We start from the raw sequence: 21894 nt of genomic DNA on the forward strand, positions 1-21894 counted from the left end.
TTTTCTTAAGGCTGCATAGCTACTTTGTCAAATTCTCTTCATTATAGATGAAAACGTCTCTTCTGTTTTTTGTTTGGTTTCACCTAATGCTGAACTTTGGTCAGGATCATGTCATGTATCTCCTCTGAACTCATCCGATAAAAACAGCAGGAAGACAAGAATCTGAGGAATTCCACCCTTCATAAAGCTCTATTTGCCTTTTCTCTTTCTGTCCCACTCTTCCTCGTTCTTTTTCTTATGTCAGGAGGAAAAAAAATGTTTCGTGTGTGACTCAGCGACCCCCTACAGTGAAGCAGCCAATCAGACGGGGAGCCATCGCATTGAGAATGTCGTTACCACATTTGCTCCGAACAGACTGAAGACCTGGTGGCAATCTGAGAATGGTGAGGAAAAACAGCAACAATGAAAGGTCAAAGGTCAACACTAGTTACCCATGTTGTTTCATGTTTAACCTATAGATGCAGGCGTTTTAGTTGACCATTCAGTTCAGTTGAGTGCAAACAGTTCAAGTGCATCCATCTGGAAAGTATTCACAGAACTTCACATTTGTTTTGTTTGTTTATTGAACTTATAAACATATTAACATAGACAAGTAGCAGAAAACAACATTTAAAATAAGGAAGAAACATACAATCATTAATGACAATTTACGTGTTCAAAGGGAGTAGGAAGAATTTGAAAACCTATCTCGTCCTACCCCTTATTCTTTGTTTTTACTTCACATTTTATGACAGGCTTATTCCAAATTGGTTAAATTCTTTTTTTTTTTTAAACCTTCAAATTCTACAGGCGTATTGTTTATATAAAGTCCTACATTCAATCATGTGGTTCTTATTTAACTTTTATTTTCTTCTTTTATTGATTTTACTTTATTTTTTGAAAAAAAACCCCACTTTGATTTGTTTTTTATGGACATTATTTTATTATTTTGGAATTATACATTTTACATTGCTTGCACTATACCACCTCCTGGCCTCAGCTGGGTTGTGGAATTTTGTATTGCCTCGAATTATCCCTGCCTTTGGGTTTCCCAACTTCTTATTTGTTTATGTGCGCATGTTTATATGTATTTAAGGATTTGTGTATTTTGTTTTATAATTTTATGATCTGGAGTTTTATTCATTGGGTTGTCAAAGCACCTTGTTTTTAAAGGCGCTACACAAATAAAGTTTTTATTATTATTATTATTATTATTATTATTATTATTATTATTACAGTTAACAGTGCATGAAAGGGCACAAACTGAGCATGTAGACATAAGAACTGTCAATAGACTGCCACAAGGTACAGATGTGAGGAAGGCTGCAGAAAGAAAATTAATCAATCAAATATTCTTTCTAGAGCTTACCACCTATCTAAACTCAGCACTTGGGGTCTCTTGTTCAGAGAGGTGACCAAGTAGCCCAAGGTCCCTCTGTCAGAGCTCCAGCATCCCTCTGTGGAAAGAGAAGATATTTCCAGAAGGACAACTACTGTAGCTCTGCAGTAATCTTCCTTCTAGCTTGTATGGTAGTAAGTAGTGTTGTTCCGATACCGTTTTTTAGCCCCCGATACCGATTCCGATACCCAGCTTTGCAGTATTGGCCGAGACAAATACTATACCAATACCTATGGGTTTTTTTTTTCCTCAACATGAAAAAGCTGTCCTGCCATTGGTTCAGAGCATTCAAGGGCCAATAGGATATCTTAGATCGGCAAGCAGTTAGCATGTCACATATCAGTGAATGTCGTGCACGAGCAAGACACAAGATGCTGCATCCAAAATCCTATATTAGTGTTGGAATTAATGGTATTGGCATGTTATTTGTGAGTAGTCACCAATATCGATATCACTGTTTTAATGCAGTATCAGCGCCTCTGCCGATACCAGTATTGGTATCGGAACAACACTAGTAAAAAGACAAGTTTAGTTAAGGACAGCCTGCCTGGAGTTTGCCTAAGGGAACCTGAGGGACTTTCGGATCAATAGAGACAAAATTCTGTGGTCTGATGAGACAAAAATTGAACTCTGGCATGAATGAGAAAATGAGGAAATCAGGCCCTATTAATCTACAGTGAAGCAAAGTGAACTGCACTATTGTGCTGAAATGCTAAACTCTTCTTCACCTTCAGCTTTCTGTGCCTTTTTACTGAAGTAAATAGTGGGAAATCTTTCATGTGCTGGAGGTTGGATCCCAAAGCGCAGACATAAATAAGGTTTTAACTATTTATTCACATTGAGAGGCGTAGAAAAAACTTGACTAGGTGAGATTGAGGTGAGTTGCACAGAGGGACAGAAAGCAATAATCCGGCAAACACAAACACTTCTCAGAATGCTACTAGAGACAGTGAATCGATCTGATTGGCTGTTTCGTTTCATTTCATTTATTAAGAACCCCATTAGCTCCTGACATCTCAGGAGCTAATCTTCCTGGGGTCTTTTCACATTCATTACAATCATTTCTACTAAACATATAGGCATATACACACCTACTCTCACATACATACACTAAACAACAAAATAAACATAAAAATAAAAGAAAGATCAATGCAGTCAAATGACATTAAATACATAATTGTAATACAGTCAAACTAAATAAATATGCTCCAATTGTTTTCAATTATCCAAAATATAATACAGTATATAAATCCAACATTTTAACTTATTGTTCCAATGCTCAAAAAATCTCATGTCATATCCATTATTGTGTAAACAAAATAAGTTTCAACTACTTTTTAAAACATCTTATTATTTTCTAATAACAAAAATCCAGGTAATGAATTCCATGCAACCATAGCTCAATAAAATACAGTTTGCTGCTTTTGATTTGTTGACGGCAGTACACACCTTGCTTCGTTAACCTGACGTGTACCATAACCATGATGATCTGAAAAAAAAGAGACTTTGCCATAAATAATTTCTGGCGTTTTTGTTAAAATAATATTTCTCATAAACGTTATTAAAAAATATCTCAATCTGCATTTAACTGTTAACCAAGCCAAGTTCTCATGCATTATTATCACATTTGTTCGGTATGGGCAATCCAACACAATTCTTGCTGCTCTATTTTGAGCAACCTGCAACTTATGTAAATTACTTTCACTAGTGTTTGACCACACCACTGATGCATAATCCAAATATGAAAGTACCAAAGATTGAACTAACTGCTTGACCGACCACTGAGGAATACATTTTTTTTACAATATTTAATAGTGCCCATACTCCTTCCCATTTTCTGAAGTACAGAGTTGACTTGACTTGTACATGATAAATTAGCATCAACTACTACACCCAATAACTTTGCTTCTTCCACTTGTTCAATTACACCATTTTCCTGAATCAAATGTAACAAAGGTTTCACTTTTAAATATTTTGAACCAACAACCATACATTTAGTTTTTCCAGTATTAATAAACAATTTGTTAGCTTTTATCCAATGTGTGACTGAAACTAATTCTTCATTTAAAATATTATTGAGTTGACCTATTGTTTGTTCAGCAGCATACAATGTAATATCATCTGCGTATATCACCATGGTGGCATGCTTCAACACCAATGGAAAATCATTAATAAAGACAGAAAACAAAGGAGGTCCCAAGCAACTTCCCTTGGGCACTACACAATCCATTTGTTCAAGTTCAGAGTAACTCCCATTAAAATAAACCTTATAATCTCTATTATTAATATAACTTTCTAACCACTTTAACGCAGATAACTCAAATCCATAACAATTTAACTTGTTCAATAAAATATTGTGATCCAGAACATCAAAAGCTGCACTCAAATCTAAGAATATTGTGCCAACTAATTTCTTATTATCTATCTCCTCTAACTAATAATCAGTGATTTGAGTAAGTGCAGTAATTGTGGAGTGACCCATTTTATATGCATGTTGATAAATAGTATTTAATCCATTTTCAGAAAAATATTTCTGTATCTGATCATATACAACTTTTTCCATAACTTTACTTAAAGCAGATAACAAACTTATAGGTCTACTATTTTGCCCAGAAAATGGTTCTTTATTATTTTTAATCAGAGGAATAATTTTAGCTGTTTTCCACTGTGATGGAAAAATAGACTTTTTAAAACTAATGTTAATTACGTAAGAGACAGGTAAAGAAATCACATCTGCCACTAATTTCAACAATTTAATTTCAATAATGTCTACACCACAGGGCTTATCTTTGCTTAACTGAAATATATTTTTAACATAATCTTCTGTTATTTCAGAAAATTTAAAAACACAGTTTTTAGTCTTCATAATGTCATTTCTTATTAACCTATATGAAATATTTTCATCTTGCCTCAGTACCATGGCATTTTGGAGTTTCTGAATTTTATTTTAAAAAAACTGTTTCAAATAATTAGCAATTTCCTCTGGTTTAGTAAAATAAGTTCCATCTCCCTCCAAAAAAGTAGGCGTTGACTTAGAATTTCTACCCATAAGTTCATTTAATACACTCCATAATTTTGCACTGTCAAATTTAGCTTAATTGATCCTTTTTTTTTTTAATAATATGAAGATTTTTTATTTTTGTTTAATTTGGTTACAAAATTCCGTAATTTACGATATTCATTCCACCGTATCATATCATTTGTTTTGATTGCTTCTAATTTAACTATATCTGTCACTAAGTAAAGGAGTAAAGATTGACATCACACAGGTCCTGACATCACATAACATCACATAGCGTTTTTCCAGTTGAAACCAGATGATGGTTTCAGCAGTTCAAAACAGACACTTATTACATCAGTACAAAACAGACACTTTACCTCACGGTCATGACCCCAAACTTAACAGGTCATGAACTCAAACTTAACCCTGGCGTGACCCCAGACTTAGACTTAGACAAAATCAAAGTATAGAGAAAATCCTAACTAAATTCAAACCTGTACATCAGATTCATTTTTTTTCCCCAAACTTGGTAAAGATGGACATTTTATAATCAATCTACAATTACTCTTGTCAGTAAATATCTGGATATCAAGAGTACATTTTTTGAAAGAAAAAATTTAAAGTACTTAAAAACACTGCTCATAGTCAGTGACATGACATTTCTTTTTCCCAAAGGATTTCTTTCACTGTTTCACTTTTCCATTTCATATCGTGAAATAGATTACGCGCGAACACCAATTGATTGTATAAATGTACAAGTAACCAATACACGTAGCCCATTACAGTAAGTAAATCATTACTAAACCTGGCTGTAGCACTGCATAGAAAGATATAATGGGTCAGTCAGGCTGCAAACATTTATTTAGATATGTGATCAGATGTCTTCCCTAAATGTAGTTGCTGTAAATAGATATCTCTAGAATTTCCTGATGTTTGGCCCCTTATATTCTGCAGGTGATCAAACAATCAGGATGTTGCTCTGATGTTGAAAACAGATTATTGATCCTCTGTATACAGGTGTGGAAAATGTCACAATCCAGCTCAACCTGGAGGCAGAGTTTCACTTCACTCACCTCATCATGACCTTCAAGGTGAATTATTGCAAATTGAATTGGGATATCACACATGAATTCATTTTACTTGCAGTCCACTTCTGCCATATGGCATACTTCAAATGATTCTGTGTCATTTGATAGGTTTGTCATTGTCATTTGTCATTATTTCTCCTCCCGAAGACATTTCGTCCCGCTGCAATGATGATTGAGCGCTCGGCAGACTTTGGGAAAACGTGGAAGGTGTATCGCTACTTTGCCTATGACTGTGAGACGTCCTTCCCCGACGCTTCCGCCGGTCCCATGAAGAAGGTTGATGACGTCATCTGTGACTCACGCTATTCTGACATTGAACCATCTACTGAGGGAGAGGTAATGTAAATGAACTGAACTTAGCTCAGTGACCATTTTAGCATCAATCAAAATTCAGATGAATAATCTTTTGAGTGTTTTCAGGTCATTTTCAGAGTTTTGGACCCAGCTTTTCGGATCCATGACCCATATAGCCCTCGAATCCAGAGTACGCACCTACTGACTTTTTATCTATTTGTTATCCACTGGTTTTGAAATAGTTATAAATCGTATTTGCCTGTTTTACAGATATGCTTAAAATCACCAATCTAAGGGTAAAGTTCACCAAACTTCACACACTTGGGGACAACCTGCTTGACTCGCGTATGGAGATTAAAGAGAAGTATTACTTTGCTGTCTATGACATGGTGGTTCGAGGAAACTGCTTCTGCTATGGACATGCGTCAGAGTGTGCCCCAGTCCAGGAAACTGGATATGTTAGAGAAGGCATGGTAAGTTGTCAAGCGATAATGTTTGCATATTTTCCCCTCCAAATGGGAACAGTACACATGAGGCCTGACAACTGAGTGCAGTTTGGGGTAATTTACTGCAATTTCGTGTAATTTAGGCAGGTTATCAATCCTGTAATAAATGATGCAAATACCACCACACATACACACTCTATGTTACGAGTGGCCAAGTAACAAGTACAGAAGTTAACACGACGAGAGAGGGGAGGACTCAGGCGCAGGTAAACAGTTGGCCACAAAAGGCTGCAGTTTATTCGCACGAACAGAAAACTCCTCTTACAGAGGGACAAAAGGCTGAACAAAAAGAGCTCCAAACTGGAGAGACAAAAAGGGCACTCAAAAACGGGAACAACAGAAAGCGCTCCACTAGGGAGGAAAACAAGGGGCAAACTAAGGGCGCAAGACAAGGCAAGGCAAGGCAAAAAACAAGGACTGTGGTTCGAGGGCTGTGCGGACGCTTCCATGCACTGAGATATGACACTTCGGCACTGAGGGGAGAATGCAGGTGGTTTTTATTGTCTGGCTTGATTGGTGACAGGTGGTGATAATCATGGGAGGGAACCGGTAATTAGGGAGCGGCAGGAAGGTCAAGTGACCTGGGGTGAGAAGGGAATCAGAATATCAAAATAAAACAGGAAACATGACTATGAAAATAAAAGCATGGGCCGTCACGCCGGTGGCGGCGTGACAGTACCCCCCCCTCAATGGCCGGCTCTTGACGGCCTTTCGACACAAAGAGTCCAAAAACAAGGGCGGGCGGAAGGGGGCACGGAGGTGGGAACACGCCCACCCATCCGTCCCAGACAAAAAGGCAGTTCAGGAGGGCGTCTATGACGCCAGACGAGAGTCCCGTCGGGACCGTTCAGGATGTTCCTGATAGAAGACATTTCTTAACGCAGGATCAGGTTCGGAAGGTACCAAGGGAATCTCGTGGACAGTTTTGACTTGGTAGACCTGGCAGACTTGGCGAGGCGTGGCAGACGTGGCAGACTTGGCGTGGCAGGCTTGACGAGGCGTGGCTGGCTTGGCAGACGTGGCAGACTTGGCGTGGCAGGCTTGGCAGACTTGGCGAGGCTTGGCAGGCGTGGCAGACTTGGCGTGGCAGGCTTGGCAGACTTGACGAGGCGTGGCAGGCTCGGCAGGCGTGGCAGACTTGGCGTGGCAGGCTTGGCGAGGCGTGGCAGGCTTGGCCGACCTGGCGTGGTGTGGTAGACTTTGGCGTGGACGGCTTTGGCGTGGACGGCTTTGGCTTTGACGGCTTTGGCTTTGACGGCTTTGGCTTTGACGGCGTGATGCAGAGACTTGGCGTGACTTGATGCAGAGACTTGGCGTGACATGATGCAGAAACTTGGCGTGGCTCAGGGTCTTGGAGCTGCGCCCGGCGAGGCACGGGGGCTTGAGGCGGCGTCCGGCGAGGCTCGGGGGCGAGAGGCTGCAGCGGGCGAGGTTCAGGGGCGAGAGGTTCAAGAGTCAACTGGTTGACTGCGGCTGAGAATGCACTGGTCGCTGATTGGTCCAAGACGTGATCCATACAGTCCTTTCCCCATTCCAGTACGTTCCCGGAGTTCCAGTCGATTCGGGGGTTGTGTTGACGTAGCCAAGGGTGTCCCAGAACCAAAGTGGGTGACGAAGCTTGGATTACATGAAAACGGAGATTTTCGATGTGTTGTCCAATTCGTACTTCCAGGGGTTCGGTGATATGGGTGATGCTGAATAGCTCCTTGCCATTCAGAGCTCTGGCCTGGATGGTCCGGGGAAGGGGTTCGGTGGTGGCACGTACTTGCTTTACGAGGCCCCAGTCCATGAGACTCTCGTCGGAACCGGAGTCGATGAGGGCTGGCAGGTCTATGGTTATAGCATGGTGGCTTATCTGGGCTTGCGTGATCTTTTGGGTCTTGGCAGGTCGGGGTGATGGGAAATTCACCGGTGAACCTCTCTTCACGGTGCAAGTTCCCACCAGATGACCAAGTTCACCACAGTAGTAGCAGCGGCCTTCTTGGCGGCGACGCTGTCGCTCCTCGGTGGTTAACTGGGCCCGACCAAGCTGCATGGGTTCCTCGTCATTCCCACTGACCTCCCTCGCGGTGGATGACTGGGGAAATGCATATCGTGGAGTCTCACTTGCCAGTGGATGCTGGAGGGGTCCAGAACCGGGTATCCCTTGGAGTCCGCTGCTCTGCTTGAGCTCCCGCCTCCGATGATCAGTGCGGATGGCAAGCGAAATCAACGAGTCCAGGTCGCCGGGTAAGTCACTTGGAAGCAAGAGTTCTTGCATAGGTGTTGTGAGCCCCTTTAAAAAGTGATCATAGAGAGCTGTGTCGTTCCAGCCACTCTTGGCTGCTAGAGTTCGGAATCGGATGGCGTAATCATTGACCGATTCTCTGCCTTGTCTGAGATAGCTGAGTTCTCGCGTCTTCTCTCGATCCATGTTGACTGGATCGAAAACTTGGCGGAGAGTCATGCAAAACCCGGCTGGGGTTGAGCAGGTCGGGGAGTTTCGTGCCCATTCCGCGGTGGCCCAGTCCCTGGCTCGTCCAGTCAGGTGCGAGATCATGAAGGCCACGCGGGAACGGTCTGTAGGAAAGGCCTGTGGTGAAAGTTCAAAATGAATATCGCATTCAGTCAGGAATGCCTGGCAGTGTCCTGGTTCTCCCGAGTAACGCTCCGGGGGAGCCAGTCTCAGACCTACTCCGGCCAATGCTGGAGTTGTGGTCGGTGGTTCAGCGGTGGTTTCCTGTCTCGTGGCGGGTAGCGTGGAGTGTTGCAGGTGGCTCATCAGCCCCTGCACCTGTCCAGCAAGTTCACCTATCCGGGTGGCCATGGCTTGCTGGACCTCCTCCAGGTGCGACAAGCGAGTGGCCTGCCTCCGCAGTGCAGCCTCCAACTTATCTGCTGAGTCCATGCTGGCCGAAGTGTACTAACACGACGAGAGAGGGGAGGACTCAGGTGCAGGAAAACAGTTGGCCACAAAATCTGCAGTTTATTCGCACGAACAGAAAACTCCTCTTACAGAGGGACAAAAGGCTGAACAAAAAGAGCTCCAAACTGGAGAGACAAAAAGGGCACTCAAAAACGGGAACAACAGAAAGCACTCCACTAGGGAGGAAAACAAGGGGCAAACTAAGGGCGCAAGACAAGGCACGGCACGGCACGGCACGGCACGGCACGGCACGGCACGGCACGGCACGGCACGGCACGGCAAAAAACAAGGACTGTGGTTCGAGGGCTGTGCGGACGCTTCCATGCACTGAGATGTGACACTTCGGCACTGAGGGGAGAATGCAGGTGGTTTTTATTGTCTGGCTTGATTGGTGACAGGTGGTGATAATCATGGGAGGGAACCGGTAATTAGGGAGCGGCAGGAAGGGCAAGTGACCTGGGGTGAGAAGGGAATCAGAATATCAAAATAAAACAGGAAACATGACTATGAAAATAAAAGCATGGGCCGTCACGCCGGTGGCGGCGTGACAGAAGTCATAAACAGAGGCGGGTAGAGTAGCCAAAAATTGTACTCAAGTAAGAGTAGCGTTACTTCAAAATAATCTTACTCAAGTAAAAGTAAAAAGTAGTTATTAAAAAAAATCAGACAGACAAAAACATTCATTTTGTTGGGGTGAACCCTCTGTTGACACAAAAAAATTCTACATTTCTGTTAATACTCATCCAGCATAACCATTAGAAACTTGTACTTTTTAGCCTAAATCTTTTTTGTTTACATATGCTATCATTGCTACATTGAATAAGACGTTGATATGTTTTTTTACCAGGTTCTGGCATTACATGGAGTCACATGTTTATCTGTTACCAAAACTACTTTACCGTGAATAATTTGACACTTAGTGGTTACCGCCAATTCATGCCTCCATATAACATGTATCGTGATCTGTTTCATTTATGGCAACAGTAAACAAAGTGTTTGCAAAAGAGTCTATGTGAAAAGGTCATTTTCAACACTTAAGACAAATACCTGCCTAAATACAGCAAAAGGGGAATTTAGGTCAAACTTACCGCGACATGTTAACTCAGGTTCGATGTGGAATTTTTATACGCTGAAATGTCCGTTTGTTTTGGCAGATACATAAGACACCGCATTATAACGCTGTTATTGCGCACGGCGTGTAAGTTAAACATGCTAATTACGGTATATGAGGCCATGGGTGTTTGCTTTGTCCTCTCCCGCTGCTATGTTCCAAATGCCACCTGTGGTCATGTGACTGTATTGTTACGTCTGATTGGTAGAATGTTAAGGGAAGGAGTCGTCATGTGATTATTGATGCTATGCCTGATTGGTGAAACGCAGTCATGTGGCAGAACTGCTGTTGGCGTCTCTGGTAAAGATAATGAACGAAAAAAGGAGAAAAAAAAGTAACGACTTTAGTGTAGCCAAATATAGTGGAGTAAGAGTAGCGATTCTTCTTCACACATCTACTCAAGTAAAAGTAAAAAGTATTGTGTGGTAAAACTACTCTTAGAAGTACATTTTTAAAAAAAAGTTACTCAAGTACATGTAACGGAGTAAATGTAACTCGTTACTACCCAACTCTGGTCATAAACTGCTAAAAAGTGTAACATATCTTCTTTAAATATCGCTCATTTGCCTGCCACTAATTGAGTCCCAACAGAAACAAAGTTTCCCACAAAACTGAAACATAGGAATATAAAATAAAAATAAATCTCTCCACAGGTAAGAAAACATTGCTTGATCATTTTTGTTTTGATTTAATGTTTCCAGGTTCATGGTCACTGCATGTGTAATCATAATACCAAAGGACTGAACTGTGAAAAGTGTCAGGATTTCTATCATGACCTACCTTGGAGACCAGCTGAAGGACGCAACACCAATGCGTGCAAGAGTGAGTATGTGTTCACCGGACAGCTTTCTCATTTCCAAAAAGATCAGAGGGCGCATAAGACCTTTTGTTGACCTTGTATCCAGATACAAGCGGAGCCAAGTTTCTACTGTGCTGTATAAATGAGCTCAGCTCACCACTTTGCGTTTGTTTTTGGTTTGAAGTGGCGCCCTTGGTACAGTATGTGTAAATTGCCTGACATCACCAACACCAGACAGTGTAACACTGCCAGGTTTACTGTATTGTGCAGTATAGCATGGTAAAAAGTCTTAAAAAGTATTGAATCTAGAGGTGTCAAAATATAGCGATTAATCGGCTTTCAACAACTAATTGATTATCAAGTTACCTGACAACTACTTTGATAATCACTTAAATGTTTAGAGACAATGTTTAACTTAAAATTGTCCAGATTTTCTGCTTTCATTTTCTCCACAGATTTTTTTTTCTTCTTCAAAGGCGCTGTGGAGATGGCTCCCTCTCCAGTAGCTCTTCCGTTTTTTTTGCTCTTTTAATTTATTTAACCTCCTTTCCTTTATTTTCTCTTTTCTCTTTTTGTGAAGAGATTGTGTGCTTACATATACGATATATCCTATGGATATTTTTACCTTTTCAACATTGAATTATTTTTTATTTTATTATCTGTTCTTATTGCTACTGGATATGTAAATTTCACAGAGGGAGCCATCCCAAACGGATCAATAAAGTCAAGTCTAAGTCCAAGTCTATTTGTACCATAGTATATTATAACCTGCAACTGACATGTTCAACCGGACGTGTTTCAAAAAGTTGGTGAGTACATCACTCCCTCTTGTGTGATATTGCATAAACAACAAAAATTGGGTTAATTAACAGTAAATTTTCAATAAATTTGAAAGCAAAATACATTTTTATATGATTATTTGATTCATCGATGGAATATTCGATATGATCATTGAGATCTGAGTGTTGGAAAAACGAACTTGGTCACAAAACAAATTAAGCTTGTGTTACAAGGCACCACTGTAACCAGAAGATGCGTGTTTTGACTGTGGATTTCTCTCGTTCTCAGAATGTAACTGTAACCAGCATTCAGACTTATGTCACTTTGACATGGCCGTCTACATGGCTTCACGAAATGTAAGTGGGGGTGTGTGCGATGACTGTCGACACAATACAACCGGATACAACTGTGAGCAGTGCAAACCCTTCTACTTTCAACACCCCGAGAAAGATGTTCGAGATCCGAACATCTGCCAGCGTGAGTAACGAATAATCTTTTTTTTGGTTACTTATAAGCTTTAGCTTCCCAAATATATTGTCGTCACCAGCTGATTGTCAAAATACCGCAGATACATTTTGACAGTATTCTTAACAATATTTATTGTTGATTTTCATACTGAAATGGAAGGTCTTATAACACTTGACTTAAATCTATGGTCTATGATATGCTTTTGAACAAAGGATTGCAGAAAAAAATGAAAATATGGTAAATGATAAGTGAATAAACAACATCTGTGAAGTGGTTGAATTATCTCGACAAAAGAGAAGTGCTCACTAACTCAGAAAATTAGAATATTGTGATAAAAAGTCCTTTATTTTCTGTAATGCAATTAAATAAGCAAAAATGCCATACATTCTGGATTCATTACAAATCAACTGAAATATTGCAAGTCTTTTATTGTTTTAATATTGCTGATTATGGCTTTTTTTTTTTTTTTTACTTGGTCTGAGGAAATATTCTAATATTTTGAGATAGGATATTTGAGTTTTCTTAAGCTGTAAGCCATAATCAGCAATATTAAAATAATAAAAGGCTTGCAATATTTTAGGTGATTTGTAATGAATCCAGAATGTATGACATTTTTGTTTTTTTAATTGCATTACAGAAAATAAAGAACTTTACCACAATATTATAATTTTCTGAGACAGTCCTGTAGACGTGTTTGTAAACAATACTGGGGGAAAAAATAGGCCTTTGATGCACATAGAAAAAGGTTCAGTTCTTTGAGTGCAGTTTATGGAAAATGAGAGGAAAAAAAATGTGTTGGGTTTATATTTTCATGCAGCAAAATGCAAACATCAATTTTATTCATGTAAAGATGCAATATTTGTATTAATCTTCTACTCTGCTTCATTGAAAACACTGTGAAGCCAGTTATTCAAGCAAAGTTATTTCTGCCTTTTATTTCCATAGCATGTAGTTGTGACCCTTTGGGCTCTCTGAATGGAGGAATCTGCGATGGAAGGACAGACATTAGACTAGGACTCATTTCTGGCCAATGTCGCTGCAAAGTCAATGTGGAGGGAGAACGCTGCGATCGCTGCAAACAGGCGTATTATGGCCTCAATGATACGTCAGAAGGATGCAAAGGTATGACATGACCTGTAACAACATGGATGGATGTGTTACATGCTCAAGCTTTAAATGAAAGGACATGAACAATATGAAAAATATGAACAGAACAATATTTTTTAAAGTGCCATATCCAGTGTTTTAAGTGGAAAAAAGTAAGTGCCGGTACTCTCCTAATATATATATTTCAATGATGCAGACCAATCTGAGTAGCACTCGGAGAAAAAATGTATGAGAGAAAATTTATATTCACATTCTTACTGATGAAATCTGCATTTAGAGCTTCTCCCACACTTATTATTTACTTATTATATTTATTATTATACGCCACACACAATGGTATTTTCTTTATAAAGAAAGAAAATAACGTGAAAAGTACCCAGCGGAAGTAATGTGTTTGACACGACGCGGAGAGGTAGGACTCAGACGCAGGTAGAAGGTAGGCCACCAAGGCAACAGATTTATTTCTGGTCAACAGCGGTCTCCTCTCAAACTGAGAGGAGAAAGGGAAGTCAAAAAGTGGAGAACTAAAAACGCTCCACTGGGGAGGAAAAAAGAGGCACAGGGTACAGGGGACAACTAAAGGCGCTCCGCTAGGGAGGAAAAAGAGCTCAAGGCACAAGGGGAAACTAAGGACGCTCTGCTGGGGAGGAAAAGGCACAAAAACAAGGCAAAACGACAAGGCAACGGGAACGAGGACTCGAGGACTGTGGAACGCTTCCATGCACTGACGTGACACTTCGGCAACGGAGGGGAGAAGGCTGATGGCTTTTATTGCGTGGGTTGATTGGTGGCAGGTGGCGATAATCATGGGCGGGGACCGGTAATTAGTGAGCGGCAGGAAGGGCAAGTGACCTGGGGTGAGAGGAGAGTTAGATTTTCAGAGTAAACAGGAAACATGATTGCAAAAAATAAAAGCATGGACCGCCACGCCGGTGGCGGCGTGACAGTGTTTAACTTACAGTAAGTCAGATAGGTGTGGCAACGCAAGATGGCCGCCGTAGGCTTGATTGTGGATTGTGTTGTTTTTGAGCCACAAATAAAGCTTTTTTGGTTAAGTAATACACTTGTGCCGATATTGGATCAATTTACATTCTTAACTCAAGAACTATGGTTCTACACACGCCTTCGGGTTTACAGCAGCCGACTTGAATGACGTAAGCGCGCTTCTCTCACAAAGCAGAGATCTGTAAAAGTTCTGGATTATGCTTGCGCATGTTAATGTGATGAGCGCAGGATTTCCATACTATATGTAAGTCCGTGGATGAGCGGAGCTCGCCGGAACAGCTTTAGGAGATAAAAACATGCAGTGTCGAGCGTACCGGAACGCTGATAGTACGTTCTTTGCATGTTGAGAAGTACCCGAACGCTCATGTGAGATTTTTAGAAGTGCCGGAGCTCCGTACCGGTGTGTTCCAGCCCACTTAAAACACTGGCCATATCCATACACACAAATTTAAGTTAGACTACTCAAGTCATAATTTCAATATTAAAATACCAGTTGAGAATGCATAAGCGGTTTCAATTGACCAGTAAAAACATGCTAAAAGTTAATAAGGAATTACTGAATGTTGATATGCTCGCTAACTAGATATAATAAAGTTTATTGGATACAAACTAGCCCTGCGATTGGCTGGCAACCAGTCCAGGGTGTCCCCCACCTAGAGCCGGCTGAGATAAGCACCAGCTCCCCCCGCGACCCTTGTTTTTTTTTTTTTTTTTTTTTTTTTTTTGAAGAGCTCAGAATTGTTCATTCGGTAGTCTTACCGATTCAACGTCTTGTCATCATTGCTCTTTTCTTTTTTTTTTTATTTTTTTATTTTTTTTATTTTGTGTGTGTGTGTGTATGTGTGCGTGCGTTTGCGTGCGTGCGTTTGCGTGCGTGCGTGCGTTTGCGTGTGTGCGTTTGCGTGCGTTTGCGTGCGTGCGTGTGCGTGCGTGCAAATACTTATAAATTTATACTCATTCATTCACCTAAAACCTTATAAATATCCCATTACCCTTCGCCTTAACCAGGTACTTCAGAGTCTTGCCAGAGTCGTGAGATTTAAATGGTCAGGAGACCAGAGAAAAGGTCAGAAAAAAAAAGAAATAAAGAGAAAAGAAAGGTAAATCAAAGTGACATCCAGCACCGACCAAACACTTCCTGCCTTCCCCATGATTACAAAATCAAAGTCTTACGCCAACCCCGGAAGCCTCTAAATTCCAGCAAATTTAGCAAGATCTCAAGAGCCCAGAGGAAAAACTAAAGAGAGGAAGGAGGGAAGGATCGATAAGGCAGAGTGAGATCAATAGAAGCCAGTACATCCAATCCATCAAAGTGAAGTCCAGCACCAACAAGACCCCTCCTGCGTGGTTACAAAACCGGAGTCTTATGCCAACCCCAGAAACCTCATACTTCTAATAAATTAAGATCTCAAGTGACCAGAGGAAAAACTAAAGAGAGGAAGGAGGGAAGGATAGATAAAGCAAAGTGAGAACCACAGACACCAGCACCAACTGATTCAAGGGGCTGTGGGAGGGAGAGGGTACTTCTGTTGAGTTTCAGTAGATGCTGGTGCGACGGATCTGGCATGCATAAGGACCACCACCAAAGAAAGAAGCCGTCAACCGCGGTCCAGCAAAGCGAGCACCCCCCCCCCCCCCCCCCCCCCCCCCCCGGAATCCCCAGGCCGCGGCAGCACCAAGGCCACCCCCAAGCCACCCGAGCGGACACCCCCGCGACCCTTGTGAGGAATAAACGGTCAAGAAGATGGATGGATGGATGGATGGATGGATGGATGGATGGATACAAACTAGTAAGATAACTAGCTAGTAGCAGAATAGTTATAACACAGTAAAATAGTTATTAGTTTCACAATGTAAAGAATTACAGACCTCAAAGTGTTAAATTGTCACCTCTGACCTGCCACGGCTTACTTAGCCCCTGGTTCGGAATTTGACATGTTGTTGCAGGAACTGATTTACAAAGCTTACTCCTTCCTGGTCGTAATCTGATACTAATATATAGAAGTAACTACACTGCTTTAAATGAATTCTTGACTCAATGAGCCATTTTCAACAGTAAAAAGTATATATTTTGTGCAGAATTTATTTGATAACTTCAATATTTTACATGTAACTCAACTCAACTCAACTTTATTAATAACGCGCTTAAAGGACAGGCGTTGCTATATACAGTGCTGTACATAAACATCAGTTTTGCAGTAAACAAGAACAAAGCAAATATTTTGAAGTGCGAATACAGGTTGTTTTTTTGTTTTTGTTTTTTTACAAGTAAATACATTTTATATCAGTGAATAAATAAGAAATAGTGAATAAAGAGATAAATAAATACATAAATAAGTAGACTAAACATCAAACTCATACACACCACAAAACACCAAGAACAAATCTCATGGTGCGCCAAAAGCCAAAGAATACAGATGTGTTTTAAGACGTCTTTTAAAAGAGGATAACGAGGGGGACTGCCTAATATTTAGTGGAAGCTCGTTCCAAAGGGAGGGACCGGCAACAGCAAAGGCTCGATCTCCTCTAAGCCTCCGCTTAGCCCTCGGTACCTCCACTTGAGTCTGGTCTGTTGACCTGAGGCACCGGGCAGGTGTGTAGGGGTGCAAGAGCTCGGCGAGATAAGGTGAGGCAAGACCATTGAGAGATTTGAAAACAAATAGAAGAATCTTAAAATGGATTCTAAATTTCACGAAGAGAGGCCAGGATAGGGGTTATGTGTTCCCTCTTCCGGGCACCAGTGAGGAGACGAGCAGCAGCATTAATAACTTTAAAAACACTTTTTTCCACTTGCTGTCGACAGTAGATGACATCACCTGTGCTGAAATAATAGGTAATGATCATTCACGGCTTACCTGTTTCCTGGCTTTGGTCAGCAAACTGAGCTGTGATTGGACGCTACCTTAGCTCACTTGCAACAATCATATCAAAGGGAAATGGAGATGCGGGGGATTGAAGCCAGGATCACACCCATGCAAAGGATGCGCTCTACCACTGAGTTACACCTGTGTCACCCTCCTAAATTCTCTCTCCTTGAGAGTAGTATTGTGACCAAGATTCTAGTTTATAATTGATTTGACACATGTAATGATGGTATTAAGCAGAAATGGAGATGCTGGGGACTGAACCCAGGACCTTATACATGCAAAGCATTCACTGTACCACTGAGCTACATCCCCATCAGAGAATGTCTGTCACCATAAAACTCAATGTTTTTGAGCATAGTTTAGTGACCAAAATGCTAGCTTGTGATTGGTTCAGCACACTTGTAATGATGATATTAAACAGAAATGGAGATTGAACCCACAACCCCTAACACATGCAAAACATGCGCTCTACCACTGAGCAACATCCCCACTACAACACCTCTGTCACCATAAAATTCTATGTACTTGAGATGAGGCTGAGGTGGAAAAAAAGGCAGCTCATGAATTGGCTTACTCATATCAAAGGGAAATTGAGAAATGGGGGATTGAACCCAGGACCACATACATACAAATGAGGCACTCTCCCACTGACTCACACACCCACAGTTACACCTGTGTCACATTCCTTCAAATTCTCTCTCCTTGAGGGTAGCATGGTGACTAAAATGCCTTGTGGATCAGTTTGCTGCACTTATAATGATGGTATTAATCAGAAATGGAGATGCTGGGGATTGAATCCAGGACCTCACACATGCGAAGCATGCGCTCTACCACTGAGCTACATCCCCACTCTAACTCTCTCTGGAGCACCTCATTCACCATAAAATTCAATGGTTTTGAGATGAGGGAAGCGAACCAAAAGCTAGCTGATGCTTTGGCATGCTTGTAATGGAATTAGAGGTTCCATGGAGAACCCAGGATCACATACATACAAAGGATGTACTCTACCGCTGAGTTACACCTGTGTCACCTTCTTCAAATTCTCTCTCATTGAAGGTAGCATGGTGTGATATGTTAGCTTGTGACCAGTTATAGTAATGATATTAACCAGAAATGGAGACGCTGGGGATTGAACCCAAGACCTCATACATGCTAAGCATGCGCTCCACCACTAAGGTACATCCCCACTCGAGCATGTCTGTCACCATAAAATTCAATGGTTTTGAGATGAGGGCAGCAAGGTAAAAGCTGCCCTGATTAGTTTGGCACACTTGCAATGATTATATTGAAGAGAAATGTAGATGCTGGGGATTGAACCCAGGACCTCTTACATGCGAAGCAAGCACTCGACCACCGAGCTACATCTCAACTGGTACACCGCTGTCATCATAAAATTCTATGTACTTGAGATAAGAGTAGCAAGCGAACAGCTCTTACCTCTTACCCGGAAAAATACCTTATGAGGGAAAATTTGTATCCACATTCTTACTCATGAAATCTGCATTTAGAGCTTCTCCCACACTTATTTTATACATATTGGTACAACCATATGCCAGACTGTGGTATTTGGCTGTAGAGGAAGAAAATAATGTGAAAAGTGAACAGCGGAAAAGTCCAAGTATTCAATGCAAGATGGCCGCCACCGGCTTCAGCATGAGCAGCCCAGTTTTTTTTCTTTTTCTTTTTTTCCGTCCGTGCCGTATCAGCCTTGGTGGTCTATTTTGAAGCTTTGAGCCAGGACAGTGTTTTCATTTTCTTAACTCAAGAACTATGCCTTCACACGAATTTGGATCAGCTACCATCGGGCGAGCATCATGTTCACAGCGGGCCACTTGAATGACGTATGCGCGCTTCTCATGGAAAGCACAGATCTATAGGAGTAATGGATTAAGCATGCGCATGGTGATGTGATGAACGCAGGACTTCCATACTATATGTCCGTGGATGAGCGGCACGTGCCGGAACAGCTTTTTGGGATCAAAACATGCATTGTCAAGCATACCAGAACGTTGACAGTGCATTCTTTGCATGTTGAGAGAACAGTACCTGAACGATTTTTAGCAGTGCCAGAGCTCCGTAAAAAAACCCCAAAGAGTAGCAAGCATTTTGACATGGAAATGGTGGCGAGGGAACCCATGACTTCATGCAAACAATGCACTCTCGCACACTATCGACTTGACTGTTACACATGTTGCCCCATCCTTAAAATTCCATGTGCTTGAGATGAAAAAAAATGAACCTCATGAATTGTTTGGCTAACTTGCAACAATCATATCAAAGGTAAAAGGAGACACAGGGGATTGAACCCAGCATCACATACAAGTGATGCGCACTACCACTGAGTTACATGTCCACTGTTACACCTGTGTCACCCTCCTTCGAAATCCCTTCTTGAATGTTGTGACTAAAACACTAGCTTTCAATCTCTTTGGCACACTTACATGATATTAAACAGAAATGGAGATGCTGGGGACTGAACCCAGGACTGCATACATGCAAAGCATGCGCTCTACCACTGAGCTACATCCCCACTGGTAAACCTCTGTCACCATACAGTTCTATGTACTTGAAATGAGGGTAGCAAGGACCAAAACCTAGCTCATGCAAAGGAAGTACGCTAGCACACTATCTACAGGTCACACCTGTGCCCTAGCCTTAAAAGTCCATGTGCTTGAGACGAGGCTAAAGCCTAATTTATGCCTCTACGTTTGCTCTCGCGTTAACGACCGGCGTAGATCACATGATCTACGCGAGCCACGAATTTTAAGTGCCGCGTAGCTCGTGGCTGGCTGCGGTGCACACGTCGCCAATCCTTGCACGCTGTAGATGGCGGGGCGTAGCTCGCTTGTGATTGGTCCGTTCGATGGCGTATTCGGCTTTTTTTTCCTTTTTTTTTTCTTTCTCTCTCCCCGCCCCCGCCCAGATAGTTTCCGTGAAGGCAACTGATTGGATCATCCCCACTGATGCACTTTGGTCACCATAAAACTCTATGTACTTGAGGTGAGGGTAGAACGCCAAAGCCTAGCTCATGATTTCACACGCTTGTCATGGAAATGGTGGTGGAGAGGGAACCTATGACTTCATGCAAAGGATGTATGTTAGCACACTATCTACATGACTGTTAAACATGACTGTGGAAAAATAAAGCAGATCATGAATTGATTGGCTCACTTGCAAAAATCATATCAAAGGGAAATTGAAGCCAGGATCACATACAAACAAATGAGGCACTCTACCACAGAGTTACACGCCCACAGTTTGACAGACCTGTGTCGCCCTCCTTTAAATTTTCCCTCCTTGAGGGTAGCATGACGACCAAAAAATGCTGGCTTGTGATCAGTTTGGCACACATATAATGGCAATATTAGGCAGAAATGGAGATGCTGGGAAATTGGACACAGGACCTCACACATGCGAAGCATGAACTCTACCACTGAGCTACATCCCCAGTTTGTCACTTCTGTCACCATAAAATTCTATGTTCTTGAGATGAGGGTATCAAGGTAAAAGCTTACAATGATTTCAACAGGAAATGCTGGGGATTGAACCCAGCATCACATACATACAAAGGACGCACTCTACCACTGAGTTATATCCCCACACTTAGACCTCTCTCACCCTCGTTCAAATTTTCTGTCCTTGAGGGTAGCAGGATATTAAGCAGCATTGGAGACACTGGGGATTGAACCCAGGACCTCACACACACAACGTATTCACTCTACCACCAAGCTACAACTCTCCCACCAGAAAACTCCTATGTACTTGAGATGAGGGTAGTAAGCTAAAATCTATCTGGCATGCTTGTAATGGAAATGGAGGTGGAGAGGCTGGACTCCATGACTTAATATAAATAAAAGTTTAAAAAAAAAAAAAAAAAAAAAAGACACATTAATGTGTCTATTTGTCATTTTGTCTTGCAAAGCAGACTGGAGTAGATAATGACAACGTTGTGCATATCTGTAAATTGAGGCAGAAATCATTTATAAATCAAATCATTTTGAATTGAATTGAATTAAATTATTAAGGGGTATTGGAGATGCTGGGCAGAGGACATGCAAGGTATGCACTCTACCACTGAGCTACATCCCCACTGATGCACTTTGGTCACCATAAAACTCTATGTACTTGAGGTGAGGGTAGAACGCCAAAGCCTAGCTCATGATTTCACACGCTTGTCATGGAAATGGTGGCGGAGAGGGAACCTATGACTTCATGCAAAGGATATACGTTAGCACACTATCTACATGACTATTAAACCTGTGCCACCATCCTTAAAATTCTATGCGCTTGAGGCTAAGGTGAAAATAAAGCAGCTCATGAATTGATTGGCTCACTTGCAACCATCATATCAAAGGGAAATGGAGATTGAACCCAGGATCACATACATACCACTGAGTTACATGTTTACAGTTAGACCTGTGTCACCCTCCTTCAAATTCTTTCTCCTTGTTGACCAAAATTGTAGCTTGTGATCAGTTCGGCATATTTATAATGATGACATTAAGCAGAAATGGAGATGCTGGGGATTGAACCCAAGACCTCATACATGCAAAGCACGTGCTCTACCACTGAGCTACAAGCCCAA

At 41.6% G+C, this 21894-nt stretch overlaps 1 protein-coding gene and 2 non-coding genes across 3 annotated transcripts in view; 1 reads left to right on the forward strand and 2 right to left on the reverse strand.

The window, feature by feature from the left end:
- lamb1a (laminin, beta 1a) overlaps positions 1-21894 on the forward strand; it is a 75977-nt gene that overhangs the window by 10865 nt on the left and 43218 nt on the right. Inside the window, exons 3-10 of the mRNA XM_077515493.1 lie at positions 245-383; positions 5397-5470; positions 5615-5803; positions 5888-5951; positions 6032-6234; positions 10985-11105; positions 12151-12339; positions 13276-13452. Coding sequence (XP_077371619.1) covers positions 245-383; positions 5397-5470; positions 5615-5803; positions 5888-5951; positions 6032-6234; positions 10985-11105; positions 12151-12339; positions 13276-13452 — 1156 coding nt within the window. The remainder of the gene's footprint in view (positions 1-244; positions 384-5396; positions 5471-5614; positions 5804-5887; positions 5952-6031; positions 6235-10984; positions 11106-12150; positions 12340-13275; positions 13453-21894) is intronic.
- On the reverse strand, positions 18086-18157 carry trnaa-cgc (transfer RNA alanine (anticodon CGC)). The gene has a single exon. It is a non-coding gene; the product is annotated as a tRNA-Ala (tRNA).
- Positions 19768-19839, reverse strand: trnaa-ugc (transfer RNA alanine (anticodon UGC)). The gene has a single exon. It is a non-coding gene; the product is annotated as a tRNA-Ala (tRNA).

The sequence above is a fragment of the Festucalex cinctus genome, chromosome 3 (genome assembly GCF_051991245.1).
Source record: "Festucalex cinctus isolate MCC-2025b chromosome 3, RoL_Fcin_1.0, whole genome shotgun sequence".
In the NCBI taxonomy this organism is placed as follows: Eukaryota; Metazoa; Chordata; class Actinopteri; order Syngnathiformes; family Syngnathidae; genus Festucalex; species Festucalex cinctus.